The following is a 26,506-nucleotide window of genomic DNA, read 5'->3' as shown; positions in this document are numbered from 1 at the left end:
AATGTTAACGAACGGATTGATTGATGATCAATAAATAAGATCACCATCACAAACTTACAAAACGAGTGTGTTTGGGCCTGTTTGGACCCAAGTTGATCAATCATTTATTGGTTCTTTGCTGGCATTATCCCACCAGGCTTAACAATAATATAATTATCTAGACACTCTGGATAATTAGCCCAATATTATTATCATAGTTTCGAAATTGATTAGAAAATATCTAATGTTCAATTTGTTGATCTGAATGAAAGTGTCGAAGAAAAGTCTCGAATCGCTTGTTTGAAAAAACACCCTTTCTCCCAAGTCCTTCAACAAAACATCAAACTTTGAATTCTCACTCTCTTTCATTCACTCTCTTATTCATCATTCATTCAAACAAATAATAGATAACTCTACTTACTTCATATATATATACACGCTTAGTCATATATCATAGACACTGTAGAAGAACTTGGACAAGATGTCGATGCTGTCCGAAGCAAACCGTGGAGGACTGCAGCTGTTGGCTGACCTGAACACATTCATCCAACACCTCATCTTGCAACATGAGCAGCAACAACAGCTACAGAATGACGATGGTTCATTGTTGGGCGAGGACAAGAACCCATTCCTACTCAAAGTGTGCTTCTACGTGGAGAGGATTCTATCTGATGGATTGAAGGGTATGTCTCAGTTCGCGCCCGAGAGTACGTAGGTAGTTCGCGTACTAACTATCAATGTATAACAGACGTCAACTTCATTGGACAGACATATATGTGGGACTTCTTACAGAATATATATAAGTGTCTACCCAACACGAAGGATGTGGTCGAGCTGTCGAAGGACTGCTCAAAGTCAGCTTGTGGACGTGGTCGTGTATTCATTCGATTGGCACTAAACGATGGTGCCCTGTCGGGCTACCTATCAGCTCTATACTACAGTCAAGATATCATAAAGTATGTATTTGAATGATTGAATGATGGTGACCAAAGTACTAATCAATCAAACACCGATGATATAGGTCATATTACAAGGATAGTGCATTATTTAGGAATCCAGAGTTCGCATCGACCTTCCTTAGTTTGTTGGACTCATTGTCACATATTAACTTCAATCTAGTTGTAAAGGACAAGGACCTGGATCGACCACAATACTGGGAGGATGTAGCCATGTCACTCTTTGACAACTCAAAGGCGCTTCTTCAAGTGTTACAGAAACAACAGCAACAACAAGAGCAGCAGCAACAGCAACAGAATGCGACAACAACCACAACCTCAACTACCACGACTACAACTACAACACCGACCTTAACAGAGAATGATCACAACGTTGCACCACCTGCTCCAGCCGAGGACGACATTGACTTGAACGATCTTAACGAGATATTGGAAGAGATTACAAAGGAGGATGAGATGATTGAGACGTTGGAGAAGAACTCAAACAGTTGGGACTCGATGATCGAATCGCTGGCAAGGGCATCCAAAGCCGTCCTTCTCGACTATGCAGGCAAGGCTTCGGCCCTCACATCCAGGGATCGCAGTGTGCTCAATCTCTACACCTCGATCGAGCACATCATACTCAATGGAATGAATGGTAAGCTTGGACTTGGCCTCGTGCGTGCAGATTCAATGAACTAACTCAATGGCATGTCATCTATCAGACTCTTCCGACCGATGGGAGCACCTTGAGAGATTGTGCGCAAATGATTTGAGTAGATTGGACGACATTGATCATGTTAACAGGGTGTACGGCACGACGACCAGCAATGTAGATATGAAACTAAAGGCCCTGGTCTACAAGCAATTGAACGACAACACTCTGGTCAAGGCCATCCACAGCGTGTTTGACAATGAGCGCACCATGCCGACGGTGTACTCTGCCTCCAGTGCGCTGTTGCTCAACAAGAAGTACCGACAACTGTTCCAACAGCACCTGGACGACCTGTTGCCCAAGGTCAGCTTCCAGCTTAACTGGCAGGAGGCAGGCATCAGCAACACAGTCACTGTGATCAAGAAGCACACCAAGATCATCAAGAAGAAGGTCAGGAAGATCAAGAACTCGGGCGACACTGCTGTCACACCCTCGTCAAGTCAATCAGCAACGCCATCCATAGCATCGCCACCCTTGACCGTGGACAGCAGCACAGATGAGCTATCTCTGAATCCATCACCGGCAGCGCCATCGTCCACTGTCTCCACGCCACCCGTCACCTCCGCAGCCGCAGCCCTCGATACACTGCCGCATGTTAGCCACACAGTTGTTGATAAGAATGAGCAGCATGAGCAATCAGAGTTGGCCACTGTCATGGCAGGCACACATAGCAATAGCGATGATGAGCAGAGACAACCAACTGCCACGGTAAATGTTGGAGTCGATCACTCTGATCATTCACATTTGTTGGACCATACTCACATGACCAACAACGACGAAAAGACAGCAGCAGTGGAGAGCATATCCTTGGACTCATTCAATCAAACATTGGCCGACCTAATGCGAAGAGAGAATATACAACGACCTGCACCACCAACAATTGAGCGCCAGACACCTGTTGTAGTCACAGTGCCCACCATCGAGCCTCAGCGAGTGACTATTACCAAAGCCATTCCAAGATCTCAACTGCTCTCATCATCCGAGATTGAGCACTACCTCTCCGACCTCGTCGAGAACGAGGAGCAAAGCAAGCAAGACGAGAACTACACTCTGGAGTCATTCACGCCATCGGTCGGACATTCTATCCCAATGCCAATGGCCAATGGAGGCAGGGGAAGAAGTCCCAACAACAACAGGGAGCACAGCAGGGATTCACAGATCTCCAAGTCATTCGTGCCCAATGAGCATCTGGCCGAGGTGCTCAAGATGATCGAAGAGGACAAGGAGAAGAACAACAACAGCATCGAGCGAATGGCCACATCGGTGGACTCTTACACCAACTTCCATTTGATCAGCGATTACTATCGCGAGGAAGATACCAAGAAGCCCAGAGGCAAGAGGAACATCTATGTTGGTGAGGACGACATGATCTTTATCAACCGAGAGTTCAAGAAACCCAGGCTCACATCAGACTATCACACCCAGAACTGTCCAAGCTGTGGATCAAACCTTGAGAAGCGTATGTCCACTTACTCACTCACTCAATCAATCGTCCTCACTAACCTTACCCTCCTACTCCTCTCCAGTTGGATTCTTCAAGACTAGGTTCTGCTACTACACTGGCGAATGGTTCTGCACCAATTGCCATCATAACAGCAAGGTGCCTCTGCCCAATCGCATCCTGTTCCATTGGGACTACAAGATGTACCCAGTGTCCGACTCATCCAAGCAATACCTGGCACAGAACTTCAACAAGCAGTTTGACATCTTCCGCTTCAATCCCAATGTGTACACCGTGTCCAACACGCTGAACAAGGTGCTGGAGCTGCGCAAGAAGCTGCATTTCATCAGTGAGTACATCGAGACCTGTCGTAACAAGTCGGCACTGGAAAGTCTGTCCACACTTAAGCTATATATCATCAATGAGAATGTCCATCTCTACTCGCTGGCCGACCTTGAGCGCTGCAACAATGGTACCCTTGAGCCACAGATCTTTGACGTTCTCGAGAAGTACACTCACCATGTAACAAAGACTTGTTCAGTAAGTCATCATCGATCAATCAATCACTCGCTCGCTCACTCAATCAATCACTAACTCGTTCAACCAACAACACTCATTCAAACTCTTGAAGACTTGTAAAGGAAAAGGATTCATCTGTGAGTTCTGCAACACTGATCAGCTGTTGTTCTCTTGGATGAAGCTGGATATCCAGAATGTGATTCAGTGCAGCAAATGTCAATCGTTGGCACATCGAAAGTGCTATGTTAAGGATAAGTGTCCAAAGTGCATCAGAATCTCCAATGTCAAGTCAAAGCACGCTGCTGATGAGCACAACCATGGTCACTCCTATATAGTTGGCTAATGACATCTCGCTCGGCGAATCCCCCATTGATCAATAGTCAAGTGTCAGCTGCTTGCTTCTCTTGTAATTTAATATATAATTATATATACAACTAGTGAAGTGACTGATTGATGGTTTAGACCATGTTTGGTCTACCCTTTGCCCTCCATTTGCATCCTGACCACCTCTGGCGTCCATCCAACACATATCCCGATAACATAACTGATTAGTATAAGTATCCCGCAATACGACAAGTTATTTATTACTGGATTCGAATAACACACTGGAATGATCAACTGCTGCTGGATATCAGTGTGGACTGGGGGTTGATGATCAAGATGTCACTACGACAACCGTTGATGATCAAAGTGTGAGAGTGTGTGATGCATCAATCGACATCACTATGGATTATAATAATGGGTAGACTAGAGGAGGAGTTCCCCTAAGATTTAAAGGTAGTACTAATACTTTGAAGATATTAAATGTTAAGTGAACTGACTGACTTGACTCGTCGTAATCCTGATCACCTGGATCAATGATCAGACAAGTCAACTATTTAAAGGTCTTGGAAATCAATCATTATAATCATCAAATCAATCCAATCAATATCTCTAATACCTTCAATCAATTAATCAATCATGTTGTACAGTAAGTACTTGATCATCATAAATAATATAAGTTATCCATACTAATATTGCCACCCAACAATATAAAGAATCTCTCGCTTCTCTCTCTGGAATGACCAACAACACTCAGATTTCCAACAATGGACAGATCCAATCCAAGGCCACTACCAGTGTGACACAGTCTTCCAACTCGACTGCCTTGCTCGACATTTGTGGATATGTGAATGTCCTCGGCATTCTTATCATTGATCCACTTATTGTCCATATCTAAGCGGTAATGAATATTACCTCCAACATCACACTAAGTTATATAATTATAAATTTATATATAGGGAGCAATGTAAATAAATACCTATCACCTGATCCATAACAACAATGACAACTATCTATATGACTGGCCAGCGACACATGTGTATATATTTGTTGTAGTTGTTGTTGTAGACTCGACTTGAACAAGTGGAATTGAGTCAGACATGTCGTGTCGCAATATATGAATGAATGATTGCTTGCCTTATCCCTGAATACCTTGCTATAAGATGTTATTGTCGTTCCTATTATAAACACATTTAACAGCTTCCGACTCTGTCTCTTGGGATACATCTCAGCTCAGAACCATGTTTCAAGAAGACATTGCCTGCAGTCTGTGATGGGTTGATACCGATACCATCTATATGTATTCATTTGTGTCAGTATCAGTATCATGTCAACAACCAACGAACAGTGATAGAGTGACTATTGTTACCATTTGTGATGATAGCCGATGTCTGCCAGGGTACATTGAACTGCTCGCATGTGAATCTAAGTACTGCCATGAATGGTGTGCTCTCTGGTACGCTGACACTGTGATCATTTGTTAGTGGACCATTGTGCCAGGCATGATTGATGGCCAGCAGTGAATCAGATACCTACACCTTAAAAGGCAGCTTTGGGTCTGAAGTCAGAGTAATCTTAAATGTGACCTTTGATCTAGAATGTTATGTAGTACTTGTTAGATTGATGAGTCGGGTCGAGTCGTAATGAATGACGATGCCTACGCTGCTGCTGCTGTGCTCATTGTTATATGTTTTATATTGTTATACAAGTTATAGTTAAAGGAAGTGATATTGATTGATTGATCAAATGAAGGGAAAGGGGTGGGAGAGTAGTCTTATCTCTGATGAACAAGTCGAGAAAAAGGGTTGACTTTCGACACGAACCCCAAAGGTCACATGGATAGTGTAAACTAAACTTTATTGGACGCGAGTGTCTATGGATCACACAGTAATCAATATATTGATTACTTGGCAGCAGCCTTGGCTGGCTTGGCAGCAGGCTTGGCCTTTGGCTCCTCCTTCTTTGGAGCACGTGGAGCGAATGGGGTGAGAGCCTCACCAGCCTTGAACTTCTGGGAACCGTCTGGAATGTAGATCATGACAAAGGCATTGTTGGCATCACCGGCCTTGTCACAGATGTAGAGTCCACGACGCTCAAACTGCACCTTGTCGCCAACCTTGAGTGAGAGGATGTTCTCGTCGGAGAAGGCATTCAACTCAAACTTGGTGTTGGGGTTGATAAAGTCCTTGAGCTCATCGGTCTCCTCAAGCTTGGGCTTGGTGATCAAGAAGTCAAAGTCCTGCAACAGAACGGGCACACGCTTGACGGTGGCAGACAACCAGGTAAGCTTCTTCTTGGTGTCCTTGAAGCTGCCAGTTGGGTTGCAGTCGGCGTCGATCGACTCGATTGAGCCGTCTGCGGCCTTGTTGACCTTGCGAACGATGATGTTCATGCCCCATGACATGAGTGTGACCTCCTCACCCTCCTTGAGATCGGCGGCATCGTCGTACTCGAGCAACACAGAGTTGGAGATGGTGACGGTCTTGTTGCCGAGCTCGAGCTTCTTGTCGAACTTGGGCTTGGTCAACTGCTCGGGAGCGGCAGGGCCGTTGGAGAGGCGCACCAGCACGCACTTCTCTGGGAGACAGGTGTATCTGGGCACGTTTGGCTCGATGAACAGCTTGTTGATAGCCCAGAGCTTGCCAATGTCCATCATGGTGTTGACGGCGCTGGCGCCCTGAGACAGGACGAACTCCTTGAGTGCCTCGACGGTGAGACCGCGACGCATGATACCCTGGAGTGTGGGCATACGTGGGTCGTGCCAGCCAGTGACAATTCCCTCATCGACAAAGTACTGCAGCTTACGCTTGGACAGCAGCACGTAGGTGAAGTTGAGACGACTGTACTGTGAGACGAATGGGCGACGCAGTCCGAGGATGTCGCACACGTAGTTGTAGAGGTTGACCTTGTTGATGTACTCGTTGGAGCGGAGAGCGTGGGTGATGCCCTCGATACTGTCCACGATGGGACAGGCAAAGTCGTACAGTGGGTAGGCCTTGTACTTGTCGCCAGTGACGTGATGTGGGGTCATGTTGACACGGTAGAAGGCTGGGTCACGGAAGGCCTTGTCGACGTGGGCCATGTCGATCTTGGCACGCAGAACGCATGTCTGGCCAAAGGTGGTGCCCTTCTTCATCTCCTCGAACCACTCGAGGTTCTTCTCGATCGAGTTGTTTCTGCAGACCGACTCGATCATCTTGTCACGCTGATCGCTGATCTCCTCCTTGGAGGTGTTGTCGACGTAGGCGTTGTTCTCGCGGATCATCTTCTCAGCCATCTGCTCGCACAGGTCAAAGTAGTTGGAGGTGTTGGTCTGGCGACGGTACTTGAGGTCCAGGGTCTTGAGATCCTTGAGGATGTTCTCGACGTACTCCTCCTTCTCCTTGGCGGGGTTGGTGTCGTCGAAACGGATCACCAGCTCGCCCTGGTACTCGGTAGCGTAGTAGTTGTTGAGCACGGCGGCCTTGCAATGGCCAATGTGCATGTATCCAGAAGGCTCGGGTGGGAAACGGGTGACGACCTTGCCCATCTCGAGGCCGGGCAGAGCGAGCTTCTCCATGTTGCCTCTCCATCCCATGACACTCTTCTTTTTGTCGTCCTCAGCGGCAGCAGCGGCAGCACCAGCAGCAGCATTGTTGTTGTTGTTGTTAGTCTCTGGAGCAAACAGCTGCAGGGTCTCCTTGAAGGCTGGAAGGGTGTTGAGGTAGGTGAACCATCTGTTGAAGTGGTAGAGCGAGGGCACCTTGGCCTTGAGCTCAGCGGTCAACTGAACGCGAGCGTACAATGCGATGTCGGCCAGGGTGATTGAGAAGCCAACCAGGAAGGTGCGGAAGATGAAGTGGTCCTGCACCTGCTGGGCGAATGCGTTGACATCCTCGACCTTGAAGTGGGCGATCTTCTCGAGCCACTCGTCGACACGCGAGGCCGACACGGCGTCGCTGCCATAGAGTGTGCAGGCGGGTGCTGCTGCTCTGGCGATGTACTTGGCGACGAGGTAGTTGCCAGTGAAGCAGTCGCTCGACTGAACGACTGTGAGCTCAGGCTTCTCAAGACCCTTGCGCACAATGATCTTGTATCCTGGTACCAACTTTGCTGTTATCAAAGCGATGAATGGGAATGTATTTCCGGTGTGATCATACTTGAGCACACCCTTGTTATCTCCTCCTTTAGTATTAGACATATTATTATCTTATTACTATAAACAATAATTATTGATTGAATGAATGTGTGAAGAAACGATTCATGAAGTTGCTTTTGAAGTCGAGCAATCGAGTGTTTTGCGAAAGAAATAACAAAGAAACTGTGTGAGGGTATGTCTGTGAGGGCAAGAGTGAGGGCGAGGGTAAGGGTAAGGGTTGGTTGGGAGGATAAGTCTGCGAGGGTATGTCCCGGGACAATGAAAATGATTGATCCAAACCAATCCAACAAACTATTGAAAGTATATATATATATATATTGTTGTTCACAAGTTGAATGTAGATTGAGACCTAAGTTTCTCTTTGATTGATTATTTCTTCTTGATTGAATCTCTGGATGCCTTTCTGGACATGTAGTCAATGACACCTGGAATGAATGGCATCAAGTAGTTTCCAACCTTGGCCTTCAATCCAAGTAGTACTTCTCTCTCACCCAAACGCTCGCTCCTATTAGTATTCGCGGTAGTTGTAGAGATAGTCAGTGTCTGCAATCTCCTCCTCATCATTTAACCATAACTAGCTAATACTTACTGAACAATCTTCTCGGCACACTCTTCAGCGGTCATGAAACTGTGTGATTCACGCTCGATTGGCTTGCCGTCAGTTGTGGCCAGCTTGGTGTGGAACTCGGTTTGGACAAAGCCTGGGCAGACGACTGTGACTTGGATGTCAGACACTTCGTTGCGCAGTGAGTTGAGGAAGCCGTGCAGTGCGTGCTTGGAGGCCGAGTAAGAGGTGCGCAGTGGCGTACCAAACTTGCCGGCGAGCGAGCTGACGACGACCAGCGATCCGTGCGACTGGCGCAGGAATGGCAGGGCAAAGGATGTGCAGTACACGGTCGAGAAGAAGTTGATGTTCATGTTGTCGCGGAACACCTGGAAGTTGCCATTCAGCTTCTCAAACTCGATGAGTGAGCCGACACCAGCATTCCAAACACAGATATCAATGCCGCCCCATGCCGACACCACACTGTCAACCATCGTACGGCAATCGCTCTCCACAGTCAAGTCTGCTCGCAAGATCAATATATTCTCCTCTGGTACCTCTGGGCACTTCTTCAATATGTCCTGCTTGACAGACTCCAACTGTTCCAATCTTCTGGCAACGATTGCGACCCTTCATGAATGAATGTTTGGTTGAGTGAGTGAGTGATGTCGGGGAATGAATGAATGATGTCCAATGACATTAATACATACTTGCACTTCATCTGAATGTATTGTAAAGCCAACTGAGCACCGATACCACTGCTGGCACCAGTGACAATTACACGCTTGCCAACATATGAGTTCAATGGTTTGTTGTAGAACCAAGAGTATAACTTGTTGAATATAAACAATATGAATCCAAATGTCAATGCTCCCATTATGTATGTTATAATTATATCTAAGTATCTATGTATGTATAAACTAGTATCTATGTATGTCACTTCACTCTATCACTCTCTCACTGACACTCCTCGATCTCTCTTCGATTACCACAAACACCAACAAACTATTTCAAAACAAATGAATGGAAGTTGGTGATCCGGAAGTGACGATGCTTGAGTCATGAGCATGAACCGATGTTTCACCAGTCGTGGTAACATCCGATCGGAGAGACATTAACTCAGTTGATCAACATATCTTGCCATTTTAGTATAAAGATATAGATAACATGTTTATATGAATCAATCATTCATAGATCAACCTCATGTTACAACATTCCAATCTATCCATTAATCAATCATTCAATCAAACTCCTTCATTCATTCTTTCATACATTCACTCAACATTCATACATGTATAAAGAGATAGTATTAATGGTGATTCATTCCAAGAAGAGATAGATACAGGATTGGTGTCCTCCATTTCTTACCTTTCTTTAGCCAGCGAGCACAGGTTTTGCGAGAATTGGTTTCTCCACAAGTCATTGTGGATCACTTTGTAGTGCCAGCTAGGCATCTTGTCTCAAGAGAGAGAAGTGAAGAGAACAAAGAGAGAGTATGAGTATGAGATAGAGAAGACATACCACCATCAGATGATGAAGTACATTACATAAGAAGCAGCTTGACTTGTAAGATTACATTCAATCAATCATTCAATCGATCAGTCAATAAGACATAATGATGCAATCATTGCCACATACTATATTACAACATATACTGTCAAGCTTGGATAACCTTGATAGGTTATGCTTTACACTAACTTGTAAACTTTGGTTTGAACAAAGGGATCGATACCTTGTATTGCATACATCCGACACATTCCTATTCTCTGCCTACTACTATGCCAACAGTCCACTGTTCAAGTTCAACTCTTACCGAATGGCATTATGTCGCTCACTTGAGAAGCATGGCGGACTCTTTGGTATGTCTCTGGTGGAATCATTCCAATCAATCAACCAAGTCTAACATTATGTCCCCTTTCCACTCCATGATACAGACCAGGAAGTATCAAACCAGCCAATGGACACTCCAATATATGCTTATGTGAACTACTTGTACTTCTCAAACACGTTCAATTACCCGTTGCCAAAGCTTTGGATACCAGGTAGCATCACGACACTTCGTTTCGGCTTCTCATTCAATCATCCATTGTTAGAGGATACGCTTCCATTTGGCCTCCGCACACTGGCCTTTGGGAACTCATTCAATCAACGTATCATCCCAGGCACGCTTCCGACCAGTCTCCGCAAGCTCGCCTTTGGTAACGACTTTAACAAGCCATTAGAGTTTGGCGCCATCCCCAACGGCGTGGAAACCATCTCCTTTGGCAATTGTTACGACGAACCACTTGTGGCTGGCACACTGCCCTCCTCCACTAAGCATCTGTGCTTTGGCAACAACTTTGATCAGGATGTCTTGCCTAGCGTGCTGCCAAAGTCCATCGTGTCACTCAAGTTTGGATACTACTTCAATCGCTCGCTGTCTGGTGGCGTTCTCCCACCTCAACTCAAGTCTCTGCGTGTGGACCGCGGCTTCAAAAAGGAATTAATGCAGAAGGACTTACCAGAGAGCATCACCAAGCTTCGCTACGTCTATCACAAGAACAGTCTGTCATTGCCCAAGTGCACCACCAATCTGGTGATCGACGAGGTCAATGATCCGTTGGAGCCAGGTACTGTCCCGCCCAGTGTCACCAAGCTGGAGTTCTCACATGACTACAATCATGGCATTGAAGTTGGCGTCATCCCACCATCAGTAACCTCTCTCAAGGTTGGCATTGTGCTGGCTCAAAAGTTGAAGCCCAACATGATACCAATGACCGTCACGAGCATCGACATGGGTCTACTGTACAATAGACAATTGGAGCCTGGCCTCCTGCCCAAGTCCGTCACCACGCTGAGACTGGGCTCTACGTTCAGACACCGCCTTGACCCCAAGTTGTTGCCGCGTCTGACCCGACTGGAGGTGCCATCACACTACAAGCATCCTATACCAAACACTGTAACATCGCTACGTCTACACAATGGAGTGTACTACAACTTTAGCCAGGATCAGTTTGATCTGGAGGCGTTGCCCTCCACGACCACCGTCGCACTTGACATTCCAACATTGGAGAGGATCAACATTCGTCTAATGGATGATCGTTACTCCATATTCCTATCTGATCACTACTTTGTCGGAGGATTCTTCAGCAATCAATCAATGAACGATGGTTCATTCCTCCAGCAGCCCAAGAACACATTGACGAACAATGTTGTCGCTGCCAGCCAAGAGAATATCCCTGATGAATGATTGATTGAATAAAGTATGACTATGAGTGAATGAATAAAGTTAATTGTTGTATATTCATCAATTATATGATTGATAACACGTTGTAAACATTAGATTGAAGATTGATTGATGTTCATCAGTCGATGTTTAGTGAGGTTTGTAAGTTGATTGATGAAAATTGAACAGATAAATAACCATAAATTGAATTGCAGTTCACAGTGATAAAGTGGTCGATTTGAACAATGTGCTAATTCAGTTCTTGCGCATGAGACTATACAGTAGGGCGTGACCGATAAGGGATCCACTGTCTTTGCTTTTTGCAAACTTTTCCATAACTCACCTGACGACATTGTCGGCAGGTAATTTTTGTTGTTTTCCACACAAACACTACCTAAAACATAAAGATAAACTTCAATCAACCTAAAATGGAATAGTTCCATATCCACTACATTCATATCCCAGGTGTACAGATGAAATCTACTCAAAGTAGTTATTAAGATTACTTGAAAGTAGAATGGTTTATTGTTGTTGTTGGACATCACGCACTAGACACCATGCATGTTTGTTGCCAAGAGGGCCATTAGACCAGTTTCCTTTGTAGAGGACTCGGTTTGTTCCGCTAAAGTAGAGAGTGGTGGAGATTGGAGGTGTTTGGTTGAATGGATGGGACGAGCGGATATTTGTTGCCAGGTCGAGCTCATCGAAGGTTTGATCAGTGAAGAAGTACAGCCTTCCTTTACCATCGTAGCTTGTTGACTTTACTGTCGGATCAGTACTAGCAAAAATATTGCCAGACAATGTACCATCACATTTGATATATTTAATCGGCCCTGTGACAAAAAGTACAATGAGTTGCGAATTGTAGTAGTAAACTGACTGTGGTATACTGTTGCCAAGATCAAATGTTGCGATCACAGTGATCTCCAGGGTATCAATGTTGATCTTAGACAGAGTGCTGTTGTAATTGTTTTGCCTTGAGCCAAGCAAATAGATGACCTGGTCGCCGTCATAGGATGCAAACAGTTTGTCACATGAGCTTACTCCGGAATCAGATATCTGATAGCTAGTATACTGTTGAGATGCAAAGGAGTATCTAGTTAATGAGCAGTGAAAATACTTCTTAGGCTCATTGCTAAAGAGATAGAGGTGACCTTTGGCATAGACAGCAGACGTCTTGCACCTTGGTACCCTGTTTTGATCATTCATCCGATTGCTCACGGATGTGCTTGGATCAAACAAAGAACAGTCCACTCCAAGGGTGAATATCAAGTCCTTTCCAAGTCTCGAGTCCACATTGGGCGGTCCACATAATGTGTATACAGTTTGGAGCTGTCTCTTCAATGACACGATTTGATCCTCATTGAACTTGATACGAATGGGCTGAGTGACCTTATATTCCACCGAGCTTCGTTCCACACTCTGATTGACCAATGAAAGAAGATGATGATCGGTGCCACTTGAGTCGATGTCTTTGTTTGATTCCGAGCACATCTTGTTGATGAATTGATCAACTGTTGTGCATGATTGAATGATCCCGACCATCGAATTGTCTGAGTGCTCATCATCCTTGTTGTTGTTGTTGACTTTTGTTGGGAGATTGAACAGTGCACTGATATCTCTGATCTCATCGATGATGTTGTCGATTGATGATTGAGTCTTATCAATCTGTTGAGTGACTGGTGATACCAACTTGTGTTCTTCAATGATGAGGAGCTCGTGTAACTCTTTGAAGTGATCATTGATCTGTTTACGAGTGTCATCCAATGACTTGAATATTGCTGCCTGTTCTCGTACTGTTGTCCACAATGATTGCAATCTCTTATCAAACCTGTTATTGCACTTCTTCTCATTGACAAACTGTTTGATCACATCTACACAGTCCAACTCATGTTTCTGATGATCGATCACCGCACAACTCGAACAAATCAATTGTTTACAATCGATACACAGCATGTACAATGTCTTGTTGTGCATCTGGCATCTTGTCATATCATCAACATTGTCGTTGTTGTTGAGTGTAGTGCTGATAGTCTGGACTGCCACTGAATGATTGATTGAGGTACTCTGGCGACTGTTGAGGATGCTGTCCATGTTTGTATCTTATGAATGAAAGAGTGAATGTTTGATTGGTTGTGAAATTTGGAAGTTTATTGAATTGTTTTCTTTATTGTTGGAGATCTCTAACAAGGCACCATGCGAGTTGGTTGTCTTGAGGGCCTTGGGACCATTTTCCATTGTAGAGGATACGATTTGGTTCGCTAAAGTAGAGAATAGTGGATAATGGAGGTTGGTTGTGTGGATGGGACATGCGAAAGTATGTTGACAGGTCGAACACATCCAATCCTTGATCTGTGAAGAAGTATAGCTTTCCTTGACCATCGTGGCATGTTGACTTGATTGTCACGTCAGTATTAATAAATAAATTGCCAGTTATTGAACCATCACAATTGATATATCTAATTGGCCCTGTGGAATTGAGGACAAAGAGTTGAGATTTGAGGTAGTACATTGACTGTGGGATGATGTTGCCAAGGGCAACATCTGCAATAAAAGTGATCACCAGTGTATCGATGTTGAACTTGACCATAGAACTGTTGCGGTTGTTTTTCCTTGAGCCAAGTAAATAGATGGTCTGGTCGCCATCATAGCAGGCAAACAGTTTTACACATGAGCTAACTCCCAGATCTATTACCTGATGGCTTGTAAACTGTTGTGATGCAAATGAGTATCTAATAAATGAACAGTATTGATTCTTTGGCGGCTCATTGCTAAAGAGATAGATGTGACCTTTGGCATAGACAGCAGACATCTGGCCCCTAGGTACCCTGTTTTGATCATCCACCAGATGGTTCACTGATGTGCTTGGATCAAACAACGAGCAGTCCACTCCAAGGGTGAATATCAAGTCCTTTCCAAGTCTCGAGTCCACATTGTACGGTCCGAATAAAGTGTACATAGATTTGAGTTGTCTCATGAATGACGCGATTTGCACCTCTTTGAACTTGATTCCGATGGGTTGAGCGATTTCATACTCCAACAAGCTTCGTTCCACACTCTGATTGACCAATGTGAGTAGTTGATGATCGGTGCCACTTGAGTCGATGTCCTTCTTATTTGATTCCGAGCATGTCTTGTTGATGAATTGATCAATTGTTGTGCATGATTGAATGATCCCGACCATAGAGTTGTCTGAGTGCTCATCATCAACGTTCTGCTTGATGTTGATGTTGTTGACATTGGTTGAGAGATTGAACAGAGTGCTGATATCTCTGATCTCATCGATGATGTTGTCGATTGATGATTGAGTCTCGTCCATCAGTTCGTTAACGGGTGATACCAACTTGTGTTCTTCAATCACGAGGAACTCGTGTAGTTCTTTGAAGTGATCATTGATCTGTTTACGAGTGTCACTCAATGACTTGTAAGTTGCTACATGTTCTTGCACAGTTTTCCACAATGATTGTAACCTCTTATCAAACCTGTTATTACACTTCTTATCTTTGACAAACTGTTTTATCACATCGACACAGTCCATCTCGTGCTTCTGATGATCGATCACTAAACAACTTGAGCAAATCAATTGTTTACAATCGATACACAGCATGCACAATGACTTGTTATGCTTCTGGCATCTTGTAACATCATTGTTGTTGTTGTTGTCATTGATGCTGTCCATCTTTGTATCTGATGTGTTTGATGGAGGTTGATAAATGATTGAATGAATGATAGTTTTGAAATTGAAGTTTATTTTGGATGGGAGTTGAGGCATTGATCGGAATAGATCCAGTAAGTCGAGGATGATTCATACTTCATGTCGCACGATGCATGATCCATATGGAATGTCACCAGTGACAACGCTATATTTTCCATCGATTCAAACACGATCATAATTATCACACACATCTACACAGTCCAACCCATGTTTCTGATGATCGATCACTGCACAACTTGAACAAATCAACTGTTTACAATCGATACACAACATCTCCATTGACTTGCCATATCTTTGGCATCTTGTTATAGCAATGATATTGTTGCTGTCCATTGTTTGTTATCTGTATGAATGAATGAAATGAAAGTGATGTTCAAGGATTTATTGATTATTTTGGGATGGACACCAGATATGAACCATAATTGTTTCCAACTCCATTGACGATGTATTTGCCATTGACCAAAATACGGTTGTGCGACTTAAAGTACAGAATGGTATCAAGCATAGGCAGGTTATAGGCATCTGGATAATGCTGGATGATACCAGTATTCAAGTTGAGCTCACACATGCTTTCATCTTCCTTGAAGAACAGTCTGCCCTTGCCATCATGGCACGATGACCGGCCGGTGATTCGTCGATCTAACTTGAATGACTGGCTGGAAGTGCCATAGACTGGGTTGATCGTCCACAAATGAGGGTTGTTTGAAATGACAGCAAAGATCTGTTCGTTGAAGTAGTGCAACGCTACTGGTTGTTCATAATTGTAGAAGGCAGATTGTCCAACCTTGGTGGCTTCGAGTGTATCTATGTCGATTCGGATTAAATCAGAGCTCTGATGCTGGAGTTGACGGAAATTCCTAATCATATCTTTGCCAAGCACATAGATGCTCTTGCTGCCATCATAGCATGCCACCATACTGCTAGGTTCCATTGTACACTGTATGTGGTGCATGGTCCATAGCTGAGTTTCAAAGGAGTAGCGCATCAATTGTATATTTGCATTATTGTTACCAGGTTGGTAAAAATTTATAAATTGATCTGCATTATTGTTACCAAGTTGAACAAAGAGATGAAGATGACCTCTGGCATAAATCGCATAAAATATTTTGTGCAACTTCCTAATGTTATTGATGACAGGAATCTGTTGAACAGTGCCTGATCTTGGGTCAAACAACTTCATTTCTGCCTGACGATTGATGGTGAATATGAACTCATTTCCACCTGTTGTTGTCTGTTGGCCAGCCAATCCAGATAGTGCAGTATGTGATGAAGCGACCAATGTGTATGTTGATTGAATCTGTTTTTTGATTGTCACCAGAAGTTTGTTATCGAATGTCACCTTAACTGGTTGAGTTGCCTCATATTCTACCGTCTTGATTCGCTCAACACCTTGATTGACAAGTGTGAGTAGTTGATGATCGGAACAGTCCACAATCTCCTTTGTTGATGCCGGGTATGTCTTATTGATGAAATGGCCAACTGTTGTACATGATTGAATGCTCTCCACCTTTGAGTTGTCCGAGTGCTCATCCTGAATGTGATTATTATTGTTGATGATGACGTTTGTTGAGAGATTGAAGAGAGTACTGATGTCTCTGATCTCATCGATGATGTTGTTGATTGATGATTGAGTCTCATCCATCTGTTTGTCAACTGGTGACATCAACTTATGCTCCTCAATGACGAGGAACTGGTGTAACTCTTCGAAGTAGTCATGTACTTGTTTACGAGTGTCATTCAATGACTTGTATGTTGCTGCCTGTTCTTTTACAGTTGTCCACAATGATTGCAACCTCTTATCAAAAATATCATTGCATTTCTTCTCATTGATCAACTCTTTGATCACATCTACACAGTCCAACTCATGTTTCTTGTGATCTATTACTGCACAACTTGAACAAACAAGTTGCTTGCAATCGACACACAACATCTCCAATGTCTTGTTGTGTCTTTGACATCTTGTCACATCATTGTAGTTGTCCATGTATGTTTATAAGTATTGTTATCTGTATGAATGAAATAAAAAGAAATGAAAATGATCTGATCAAGATAAAGATTTTTTGAAAAATTCAAGGGAACCAAGCAAAGCAAAAACCAGGAGCTAAAAAGGGTGTGATTCCTGTGTACCTCCAAGACTGACCCTTCCTGTTTTCATTTTAGCCAAACGTACCTCCTGGTGTTCGCTTTGGACATGCAACAATACCTGTCATTGATTATTTTGAGATGTCCACCAAACATGAGCCACATTGATTGTCTTCATTGCATTTGATGAATTTGCCATCGATCAGAATATCGTTGTTGTTAAAGTAGAGCATGGTATCTAACTTGGCAGGGGAAAAATCGGGTTGGAACAAGGTCGTGCCTGTTGTCAAACTGAGCTCAAACATGCGAGCTGTGTCCTTGAAGTAAAGTTTACCCTTGCCATCATGGCACGATAGTCGGTTGGAGATTCGTGGATCCATCGAGAATGACTGGCTGACATAGCCATTGAATGGGTTTATCGTCCACAAGCAAGTGTTGTTGTTGGGCCCATTGTCAGGAAGGACAGCAAAGATCTGTGTGTTGAAGTAGTGCAAGGATATAGGAAAGGAATCGTTTTGGAAGAGAGGTTCTCCAATCTTGGTGACTTTGAGTGTATCAATGTCGATTCGTATTAATTCATTGCGCTGGTGTGGATCGAAAATGCTTTGCAAGGCTTTGCCAAGAACATAGATGGACTTATTGCCATCATAACATGCCAATATACCCTCAGAGCGCATTCTATGTGTGTCAAGACTGGTCCATTGTTGTGTTTCAAAGGAGTAGCGCATCAATTGTTCATTGTTATCAGTTTGGTATTTTCCAAAGAGATAGAGGTGACCTCTGGCGTATAGTGCATAACTCTTGTAGCTAAACAAGTTATTAAAGACAGGAATCCTTTGGACAGTGCCTGATCTTGGGTCAAACAACTTCATGTCTCCCTGGCCACTGATGGTGAATATCATCTCACTTCCAACCAATCCAGCCGATGTCTTTGAAGACGCGTATGTGGAAGTGTATGTTGATCGAAGTTGTTGCTTGATTTCCACCAGTCGGTTGTTATCGAATGTCACCTTGACAGGTTGTGTTGCTGCATAGTCATCAGTTTTGATTCGCTCGACTCCTTGATTGACAAGTGTGAGGAGTTGGTGATCGTCTACCATGTCCCTGATTGTTGCTGGGCATGTCTTGTTGATGAATTCCTCTAACGTTGTACATGATTGAATGCTCTCTACCTTTGAATTTGAGTTATCTGGTTTGTCAGAGTGCTCATCAACATGCATGTCGTTGTTATGATTGTCGTTGTCGATGCTGGCGTTGGTTGAGAGATTGAAGAGAGTACTAATGTCTCTGATCTCGTCGATGATGTTGTTGATTGATGATTGAGTCTCATCTATTTGCTTGTTAACTGGTGACATCAACTTGTGCTCCTCAATGACGAGGAACTCATGTAGTTCTTTGAAGTAGTCATGTATTTGTTTACGAGTGTCACTCAATGACTTGTATATTGCTGCATGTTCTTGTACAGATGTCCACAATGATTGTAGCCTCTTATCAAACATATCATTACACTTCTTCTCAGTGATCAACTCTTTGATCACATCTACAAAGTCCAACTCATGTTTCTTGTGATCGATCACTACACAACTCGAACAAACAAGTTGTTGACAATCGATACACAACATCTCCAGTATCTTGCCGTGTCTTTGACATCTTGTCATATCATCGTTATTCATATTTATTTATATTTATGTATTATCTCTATGTTTCAATGAATGATTGCATTGCAATTGTCGACTTTATATTTATTCGATGTTTGAACCACCAATCAAACATGATATGTTGTCGTGATCAACTGGCCTGTCTGGACATCTGACCAATTTACCATTCAGCAGTACACTGTTGATGTTAATAAAGTAAAGCATCGTGTCCAGTTGTGGAAGTTGGTTGAGTGGATGCGACCGGAAGACTCTGGTATCTAGGTTACATTGAACAATGCCAGATTGGAGGTTGTAGAAGTATATCTTTCCTTTGCCATCGTAAGAAGATGAATGTCGTTCGATTGGTACGTCATTGTCCACGAGCCTAGTCTCTCCTTGATTTTTGCAATTGATCGACCACAGAAAATTCTGGCGAGTGGCATGACAATGAGTGATGGCATAGAGGTAGTCGTTGTAATAATACAATGACTCGATACGATGTCTCTCAAAGCCTGATGTAAACTTCCTCTGGACGACATCCAGGTGCAATGTGTCAATGTTCAATGCTACCAATGAATTTCTCAATGAGTATTTTCCAATCAAGTAGATTGTGGAGTTGCCATCGTAACATGCCATAGGGTATCCACCCAATACTAGAATTGAATCCAATTGATGTGTTGTCCATAGCTGAGTGGCCATTGAGTACCTGAATATGGAGCACACTGTCGACTGTGGGACTTGACCAAAGAAGTATATGTGATCTTTGGCGTAGACGGCACATTTCGTTACGTTGTTCATTAAAACGCCATTATTATTAATCTCTCGTGATGCACCTGTTCTTGGGTCGAACAGTGTACTAACGGTTGGACCGTATGAGAACACCGAACCACCTCCAACTCTATGTTCTTTGAGTTGTCCTTCATTGGGATCGGTGACGTTGCTCAATGAGTATGCCAACTGAACCTGCTTCTTGATTAAGTTGAGGCCATCAGCTTGTAAAGTGACCTTTAAGAATCTATCAATGACTGGACACTCTGGCATACTCTCAATTCGAGCCACGCTCTCAATGAGTTGATTGAGTAGTTGATGGTCTGAGCAAGTTACAATATCCTTGGATGTCAATGCAGTGCATGTCTTGTCAATGTACTCCCTCACCGAAGTACATGATTGAATGATCGTGACATCTTGCTCTGCCTCCTCATTGTTATTTTTGTCGTTGCTGTTGGCATTTGTTGAGAGATTGAACAGTGCACTGATATCTCTAATCTCATCGATGATGTTGTCGATTGATGATTGAGTCTCATTTATCTGTTGAGTGATGGGTGATACCAACTTGTGTTCCTCAATGATGAGGAACTCGTGTAACTCTTTGAAGTGATCATTGATCTGTTTACGAGTGTCATTCAATGACTTGTATGTTGCTGCCTGCTCTTGTACTGATGTCCACAGTAATTGTAATCTCTTATCAAACATATCATTACACTTCTTCTCATTGATCAACTCTTTGATCACATCTACACAGTCCAAATCATGTTTCTTGTGATCGATCACAGCACAACTTGAACAAACAAGTTGTTTGCAATCGATACAAAGCATGTACAATGTCTTGCCGTGTCTTTGACATCTTGTCACATTATCATCATTATTATTGTTGGTGTTGTTGTTGTCCATGTATATTTGTATTCTTATCTGTTTGAATGAAGTGAAAGTGATTGACAACTCAATCAAATCAATGATTTATTTATTGATGTTTGGTAACCAAACATGAACCATAATAATTGTCTTCAATTCTATACCATTTGCCATCTACCAGAGCAACATTGTCTGGGCTAAAGTATAGCATGGTATCCAGCTTTGGTGGATTGTGTTCACCGCCAACTTTTTGACTGATAACTGTTGTCAAGTTGAGTTCAAACAGGACAGATCCACTGTAAAAGTACAGCCTGCCCTTGCCATCATGGCACGATGGATCGGCGGCATTGATCCGTGCAGCCAATGAGAATGACTGGCTGGCATAGGCATTGAATGGGTTGATCGTCCACAAATGTGTGTGTTTGGGAATGACAGCAAAGATCTGTGTGTTGAAGTAGTGCAATTCTACTGGATAGTTATCATTGTAGAAGTTAGGTTGACCAACCTTGGTGACTTCGAGTGTATCAATGTCGATTTGTATTAAATCATTGTGATGGTATGGATCGAAGATGGTTGGCACGGATTTGCCAAGCACATAAATGGTCTTATTGCCATCATAGCAAGCCTTCATACTGCTCGGGCTCATTGAATAAAGTTTATCGTGCATGGTCCACTGTTGAGTTTCAAAGGAGTAGCGCATCAATTCTAAACTATTGCCAACAAAATGGGATTGACTAAAGAGATAAAGATGACCTCTGGCGTGAGTCACATAAAATTTTCCAAAATTCCTAGGTAAAAGGACATTAATGTTATTGCCAGGAATCTGATGGCCAGCTTCTGATCTTGGGTCAAACAACTTCATTTCTCCCCGACAATTGATGGTGAATATCATCTCATTGCCATATGTTGTTGTCTGTTGTCCAACCAATCTCGTTGATGCAGATGGTGGAGTGACCAATGTGTATGTTGATTGAATCTGTTGTTTGATTTTCACCAGGCGGTTATTATCGAATGTCACCTTGACAGGTTGAGTTGCCTCATGCTCTGCCGTCTTGATTCGTTCGACTCCCTGCTTGACAAGTGTGAGGAGATGGTGATCGGAACAGTCCACCGAGCCCCTGTTAGGTGCTGAGCATGTCTTGTTGATGAATTGATCAACTGTTGTGCATGATTGAATGCTCTCCACCTTTGAGTTTGAGTTATCTGGTTGCTCGTCATTTTGAATATCGTTATTGTTGTTGTTGATGTTGGCATTTGTTGAGAGATTGAAGAGAGTACTGATATCTCTGATCTCATCGATGATGTTGTTGATTGATGATTGAGTCTCATCCATCTGTTTGTCAACTGGTGACATCAACTTGTGTTCTTCAATGACAAGGAAATCGTGTAGATCTTTGAAGTAGTCATGTACTTGTTTACGAGTGTCATTCAATAACTTGTATGTTGCTGCCTGTTCCTGCACAGTTGTCCACAATGATTGTAATCTCTTATCAAACATATCATTGCACTTCTTCTCGTTGATCAACTCTTTGATCACATCGATACAGTCCAAATCATGTTTCTTGTGATCTATTACTGAACAACTTGAACATACAAGTTGTTTACAGTCGATACAAAGCATCTCCAATGTCTTGTTGTGTCTTTTACATCTTGTCATATCATCTTTATTCATATTTAATTGTTATTTATGTTATTATTACAGTATCTCTATGTTTGAAAGAAGAATGATTTAATGATACAACGAGTGCACTTTGCTTTTGTAGGTTTTTTGAACGGCATTATCACAAGCCGATTGGAACACGAACCAAACAAGATAGGTGGTCGTGATCGACTTGCCTGTCTGGACATCTGACCAACGCACCATTCAGTAGCACATTGTTGATGTTACTAAAGTAAAGCATCGTGTCAAGTTGTAGAAGTTGGTAGTGTGGATATATCTGGTTGTCTTGGGTACCAAGGTTGTACTCAATAATGCCAGTCTGGTCGTAGAAGTACATCTTGCCGTTGCCATCGTAGGCAGCTGAGTTTTGTTGGACCCCTACGTCAAATTCCATGGATCTAGTATCTCCACGATTGTTGCAATTGATTGACCACAGTCTCCTTTTGAACGTGACTTTGTTGGTAGTTAGGGCATAGAGGTAGTAGTTGTAATAATACAATGACTCGATACGATTCAAGTCAAAGATTGATGTAAACTTCCTCTGGACAACATCCGGTTGCAGAGTGTCAATGTTCAATACCAACAATGCATAGCCTATTGTTACCGCTCCATTCTTGAATGATCCTACCAGGTAGATTGTGGAATCGCCATCGAAACACGCCTTTGGGGTTTCTTTTCCTGCGACTTGTATTTCACCAACTTGTTGAGTTGTCCATTGTCGAGTGGCTATTGAGAACCTGTGCAAGACACATTGTGTCGAGAGTATTGACATGCCAAAGATGTAGATGTGGCCTTTGGCATAGACGGCACATTTCCTACTAATCGCTATTTGGTTAACATTAATAAACTCCCTTGATACACCTGTTCTTGGGTCGAATAGAGCACAAATGGACGGGCTGTACAAGAACACCAAGTCAGCCTCAACTCTTGGTTGCTCCTTGGGTTGTCCATCAACTTTGCGATTGATCGTCTTCTTTGCAACAACATCGGCATTGATCAACGTGTATGTTAACTGAAGTTGTCTCCTGATTGTGTTGAGGCCATCGGCTTGTAGTTTGACCTTCACGACCTGATCAATGACTGGGCACTCTGGCATACACTTGATTCGTTGAACACCCTCATTGAGTTGGTTGAGTAGTTGATAGTCTGAACATGTCACCATATCCTTGGTCGATGGAGTACACGTCTTGTCAATGTACTCCTTCACAGTAGTACATGATTGAATGATCGTGACGTCTTGCTCTGCCTTGTGATCGTCATTATCTGCCTCCTGGTTGTTGTTGTTGACTTGTGTTGAGAGATTGAACAGTTCACTGATGTCACCTATCTCATCAACCATGTTGTTGATGGAGACTTGAGCCTCATCCATCTGTTGAGTGACTGGTGACACCAACTTGTGCTCCTCAACGACCAGCAACTCGTGTAGCTCTTTGAAGTAATCATGTACTAGTTTACGAGTGTCACTCAATGACTTGTAGGTTGTAGCCTGCTTCTGAACTGCTGTCCACAATGACTGTAACCTCTTATCAAACATATCATTACACTTCTTCTCTGTTATCAATGACTTTACTACATCTGCACATGCCATCTCATGCTTATTGTGATCGGTCACCAAACATGTAAGACATATCAATCTCTGACAATCGATACACAGCAAGTCTAATGACTTCCCGTGCATCTGACACTGTACTACTATCATATCATTGTCGTTGTCGTCCATCTTTGTTTGATTGATTGATTATGTATCTGTTTGTTATGGATGAACAAGTGAATGGATTAATCGAGTCAGTTGGCGAAAACACTTTACTTTATTCGATTGGTTGATTGATCGATCAATCAATCGTGACGGAACACACATGATCCTAAACGAACATCTTCTTTGCATTGGATCCATTGTCCATTTAGTAGTACATAGTTGGGATTGTTGAAGTATAACATCTTGTCCAACACTGGTGGGTTGTCACGTAGATAGGTCTGTTTGGTCATAGTTGCCAGGCTGACCTCAATCAGAGACAGGTCGGTGTAGAAGTATATCTTGCCATTGTCGTCATATGATGAGGACTTTGGTTGATGTCCTACATCATTGAACACGGTGCTCACATGGCCGTTGTAGCAACTGATTGCCTGAACCTGGATGTTTTGATGGTTGGTGCCATAGATATGATTATTGAAGAAGTACAATGCCCTTGGGAAAAGCTGGCCAAAGTTCGGATTGCCAACAAGAGCGAACTCGAGTGTTTGGACGTTGAGACGCACAACACTTCCATCGCTATACTGTTGGGCACCCTTGCCAACCAGGTAGATGTAGGTGTAGCCATCGAAGCAAGCGGTGAGATTGGAGTCACCAATAATGTCGATCCTGTTGCTAATGATATGATTGGTCCATTGTTGAGTCTCAAAGGAGTAGCGGGCAAAAGATTTGTTATGACGTGCAACACCTCCATAGCCATAGTATGTGCCAAAGAGATATAAGTGGCCTTTGGCAAAGACGGGCACAGTATATACCTTGCACAGCTGGTTGCCTCCCTCCACTTCTTGGGTCTTGTCTGACCAAGGCAGGTAGAACAGGCCCGTCGTATGCCCAACGCAGAACACAATCTCCTTTCCGTTGATACCCTTCATGGGATCGACGAGTGAATACGACGATTGAAGCTGCTTCTTGGCGGACACAAGACGATCATCGTAGAACATGGCCTGGACTGGCTGAGTGACATCGTATCCCAACTCACTCCTTTGAACTGTTTGATTGACCAATGACAGCAGTTGATAGTCGTCGACCTTGTCCTTAGGTCTGCCACGTGCCGCAGCTAGACTGCAAGCCGAGTTGATGTACTCCTCCACAGATTTACATGATTGGATATGATCAATGTTGACTGGTACACTCTCCTTGTCATCGTCGTCGTTATAGGTGTCATCGGCTTGCCCATCCTTCATGAAGTCATCTCCTTCACCATCCGCTTCCACATCCGCATCCACGTCAGCATTGTTTGTTGGGAGGTTGAACAGAGTGCTGATGCCTCTGATCTCGCCAACAATGTTGTTGATCGATGATTGAGTGTCATTCATTTGTTGCTTGACGGGCGACGCTAGCTTATGCTCCTCCAMMACGAGGAACTCGTGTAGTCCCTCAAAGTATGATTGATTTGAGTGTAGGTATCATTCAATGACTTGTAAGCAGTTGCCTGTTGCTGTACTGTTGTCCACAATGATTGTAGTCTCTTGTCAAACCTATCGTTGCACTTCTTCTTTGTGATCAATCCTTGATCACATCTACACAGTCCATCTCATGCTTATTATGCTCTACTACCAAACAACTTGAACAACATAACTTCTTACAATCTATACACAACAAGTCCAATGTCTTGCCATGTGATCTACACTTTGTATGTTCAACATTGTCATCATCCATTACTATTATTAATATATTATTTGTTTGTATACAAAGAAAATATTCAAGTGTTTTGTAAAGTTTAAAATTGCCTGATTTTGATCATTTAATTCAATTGAATTGTGTTTATTAAATTAATTGATTATAATAAGATATTGTAGTTCGAGGGTCTTCTTGATATCCATAAGGATAATAAATAATCTCCATAGGCTTGTGAGAAGTTGAGCATTTACCTTGTGAACCAGAAGGAACTAATCCTGAAACTACAATGCAGTTTGTTGATGAAACCTAAGTAGATGGTTTGATTATAGACGATAGGGCACCTATTTTTTATACAAACACAAAATTAATATAATATATTGGTCGAATCATTCAAGTTTGTAATTTTTGTAATATTGTATACAATATTACAACTCTGGACGGATTTGTGATAATTTAAATGTTTCCGGAATAACTCGTTAATAATTGTCCATAAAAGATAGAATAAAAGAAAATGGATTATTAATAGATCAACCAATAAGGTGGGGTTGTGTGACCATAGCAAACTTACATTCCACAAAGCAATGAATATATAATTAATGTATTTGTTTATATG

The 26,506-nt window shown here is 43.0% G+C and overlaps 12 protein-coding genes across 12 annotated transcripts; 2 read left to right on the top strand and 10 right to left on the bottom strand.

The window, feature by feature from the left end:
* Nucleotides 1-460: 460 nt before the first annotated feature.
* On the top strand, nucleotides 461-3,932 carry SAMD00019534_023320 (hypothetical protein; the record flags this gene model as incomplete). The annotated part of the gene is made up of 7 exons (XM_012901630.1): nucleotides 461-662; nucleotides 728-935; nucleotides 1,001-1,572; nucleotides 1,640-2,337; nucleotides 2,413-3,088; nucleotides 3,156-3,610; nucleotides 3,702-3,932. The coding sequence occupies 7 exons, from the start codon at nucleotides 461-463 to the stop codon at nucleotides 3,930-3,932; spliced, it is 3,042 nt and encodes a 1,013-aa protein (XP_012757084.1).
* Nucleotides 3,933-5,112: 1,180 nt separating this feature from the next.
* SAMD00019534_023310 (hypothetical protein) lies at nucleotides 5,113-5,502 on the bottom strand (the record flags this gene model as incomplete). Its single annotated transcript, XM_012901629.1, has 3 exons — nucleotides 5,113-5,204; nucleotides 5,280-5,377; nucleotides 5,447-5,502. Coding segments are annotated over 3 exons (246 nt in total), but the record flags the coding sequence as incomplete, so codon positions are not given.
* A 311-nt stretch (nucleotides 5,503-5,813) lies between these two features.
* SAMD00019534_023300 (hypothetical protein) lies at nucleotides 5,814-8,090 on the bottom strand (the record flags this gene model as incomplete). The annotated part of the gene is made up of 1 exon (XM_012901628.1): nucleotides 5,814-8,090. The coding sequence occupies one exon, from the start codon at nucleotides 8,088-8,090 to the stop codon at nucleotides 5,814-5,816; it is 2,277 nt and encodes a 758-aa protein (XP_012757082.1).
* A 327-nt stretch (nucleotides 8,091-8,417) lies between these two features.
* SAMD00019534_023290 (hypothetical protein) lies at nucleotides 8,418-9,469 on the bottom strand (the record flags this gene model as incomplete). The annotated part of the gene is made up of 3 exons (XM_012901627.1): nucleotides 8,418-8,553; nucleotides 8,638-9,222; nucleotides 9,303-9,469. 3 exons carry the CDS (start codon nucleotides 9,467-9,469, stop codon nucleotides 8,418-8,420), a joined length of 888 nt encoding a protein of 295 aa, XP_012757081.1.
* Nucleotides 9,470-10,207: 738 nt separating this feature from the next.
* Nucleotides 10,208-11,818, top strand: SAMD00019534_023280 (hypothetical protein; the record flags this gene model as incomplete). Its single annotated transcript, XM_012901626.1, has 2 exons — nucleotides 10,208-10,451; nucleotides 10,527-11,818. Coding segments are annotated over 2 exons (1,536 nt in total), but the record flags the coding sequence as incomplete, so codon positions are not given.
* A 501-nt stretch (nucleotides 11,819-12,319) lies between these two features.
* Nucleotides 12,320-13,774, bottom strand: SAMD00019534_023270 (hypothetical protein; the record flags this gene model as incomplete). The annotated part of the gene is made up of 1 exon (XM_012901625.1): nucleotides 12,320-13,774. The coding sequence occupies one exon, from the start codon at nucleotides 13,772-13,774 to the stop codon at nucleotides 12,320-12,322; it is 1,455 nt and encodes a 484-aa protein (XP_012757079.1).
* Nucleotides 13,775-15,900: 2,126 nt separating this feature from the next.
* Nucleotides 15,901-16,443, bottom strand: SAMD00019534_023260 (hypothetical protein; the record flags this gene model as incomplete). The annotated part of the gene is made up of 1 exon (XM_012901624.1): nucleotides 15,901-16,443. The coding sequence occupies one exon, from the start codon at nucleotides 16,441-16,443 to the stop codon at nucleotides 15,901-15,903; it is 543 nt and encodes a 180-aa protein (XP_012757078.1).
* Nucleotides 16,444-17,725: 1,282 nt separating this feature from the next.
* Nucleotides 17,726-19,267, bottom strand: SAMD00019534_023250 (hypothetical protein; the record flags this gene model as incomplete). The annotated part of the gene is made up of 1 exon (XM_012901623.1): nucleotides 17,726-19,267. One exon carries the CDS (start codon nucleotides 19,265-19,267, stop codon nucleotides 17,726-17,728), a length of 1,542 nt encoding a protein of 513 aa, XP_012757077.1.
* Nucleotides 19,268-19,339: 72 nt separating this feature from the next.
* On the bottom strand, nucleotides 19,340-20,827 carry SAMD00019534_023240 (hypothetical protein; the record flags this gene model as incomplete). The annotated part of the gene is made up of 1 exon (XM_012901622.1): nucleotides 19,340-20,827. A coding segment is annotated over one exon (1,488 nt), but the record flags the coding sequence as incomplete, so codon positions are not given.
* Nucleotides 20,828-20,972: 145 nt separating this feature from the next.
* SAMD00019534_023230 (hypothetical protein) lies at nucleotides 20,973-21,494 on the bottom strand (the record flags this gene model as incomplete). The annotated part of the gene is made up of 1 exon (XM_012901621.1): nucleotides 20,973-21,494. The coding sequence occupies one exon, from the start codon at nucleotides 21,492-21,494 to the stop codon at nucleotides 20,973-20,975; it is 522 nt and encodes a 173-aa protein (XP_012757075.1).
* Nucleotides 21,495-22,644: 1,150 nt separating this feature from the next.
* On the bottom strand, nucleotides 22,645-24,111 carry SAMD00019534_023220 (hypothetical protein; the record flags this gene model as incomplete). Its single annotated transcript, XM_012901620.1, has 1 exon — nucleotides 22,645-24,111. The coding sequence occupies one exon, from the start codon at nucleotides 24,109-24,111 to the stop codon at nucleotides 22,645-22,647; it is 1,467 nt and encodes a 488-aa protein (XP_012757074.1).
* Nucleotides 24,112-24,359: 248 nt separating this feature from the next.
* SAMD00019534_023210 (hypothetical protein) lies at nucleotides 24,360-25,589 on the bottom strand (the record flags this gene model as incomplete). Its single annotated transcript, XM_012901619.1, has 1 exon — nucleotides 24,360-25,589. One exon carries the CDS (start codon nucleotides 25,587-25,589, stop codon nucleotides 24,360-24,362), a length of 1,230 nt encoding a protein of 409 aa, XP_012757073.1.
* Nucleotides 25,590-26,506: the final 917 nt, after the last annotated feature.

The sequence above is a fragment of the Acytostelium subglobosum genome (genome assembly GCF_000787575.1).
Source record: "Acytostelium subglobosum LB1 DNA, scaffold: scaffold4, whole genome shotgun sequence".
In the NCBI taxonomy this organism is placed as follows: domain Eukaryota; phylum Evosea; class Eumycetozoa; order Acytosteliales; family Acytosteliaceae; genus Acytostelium; species Acytostelium subglobosum.
This window is presented reverse-complemented; position numbering and strand designations above follow the sequence as displayed.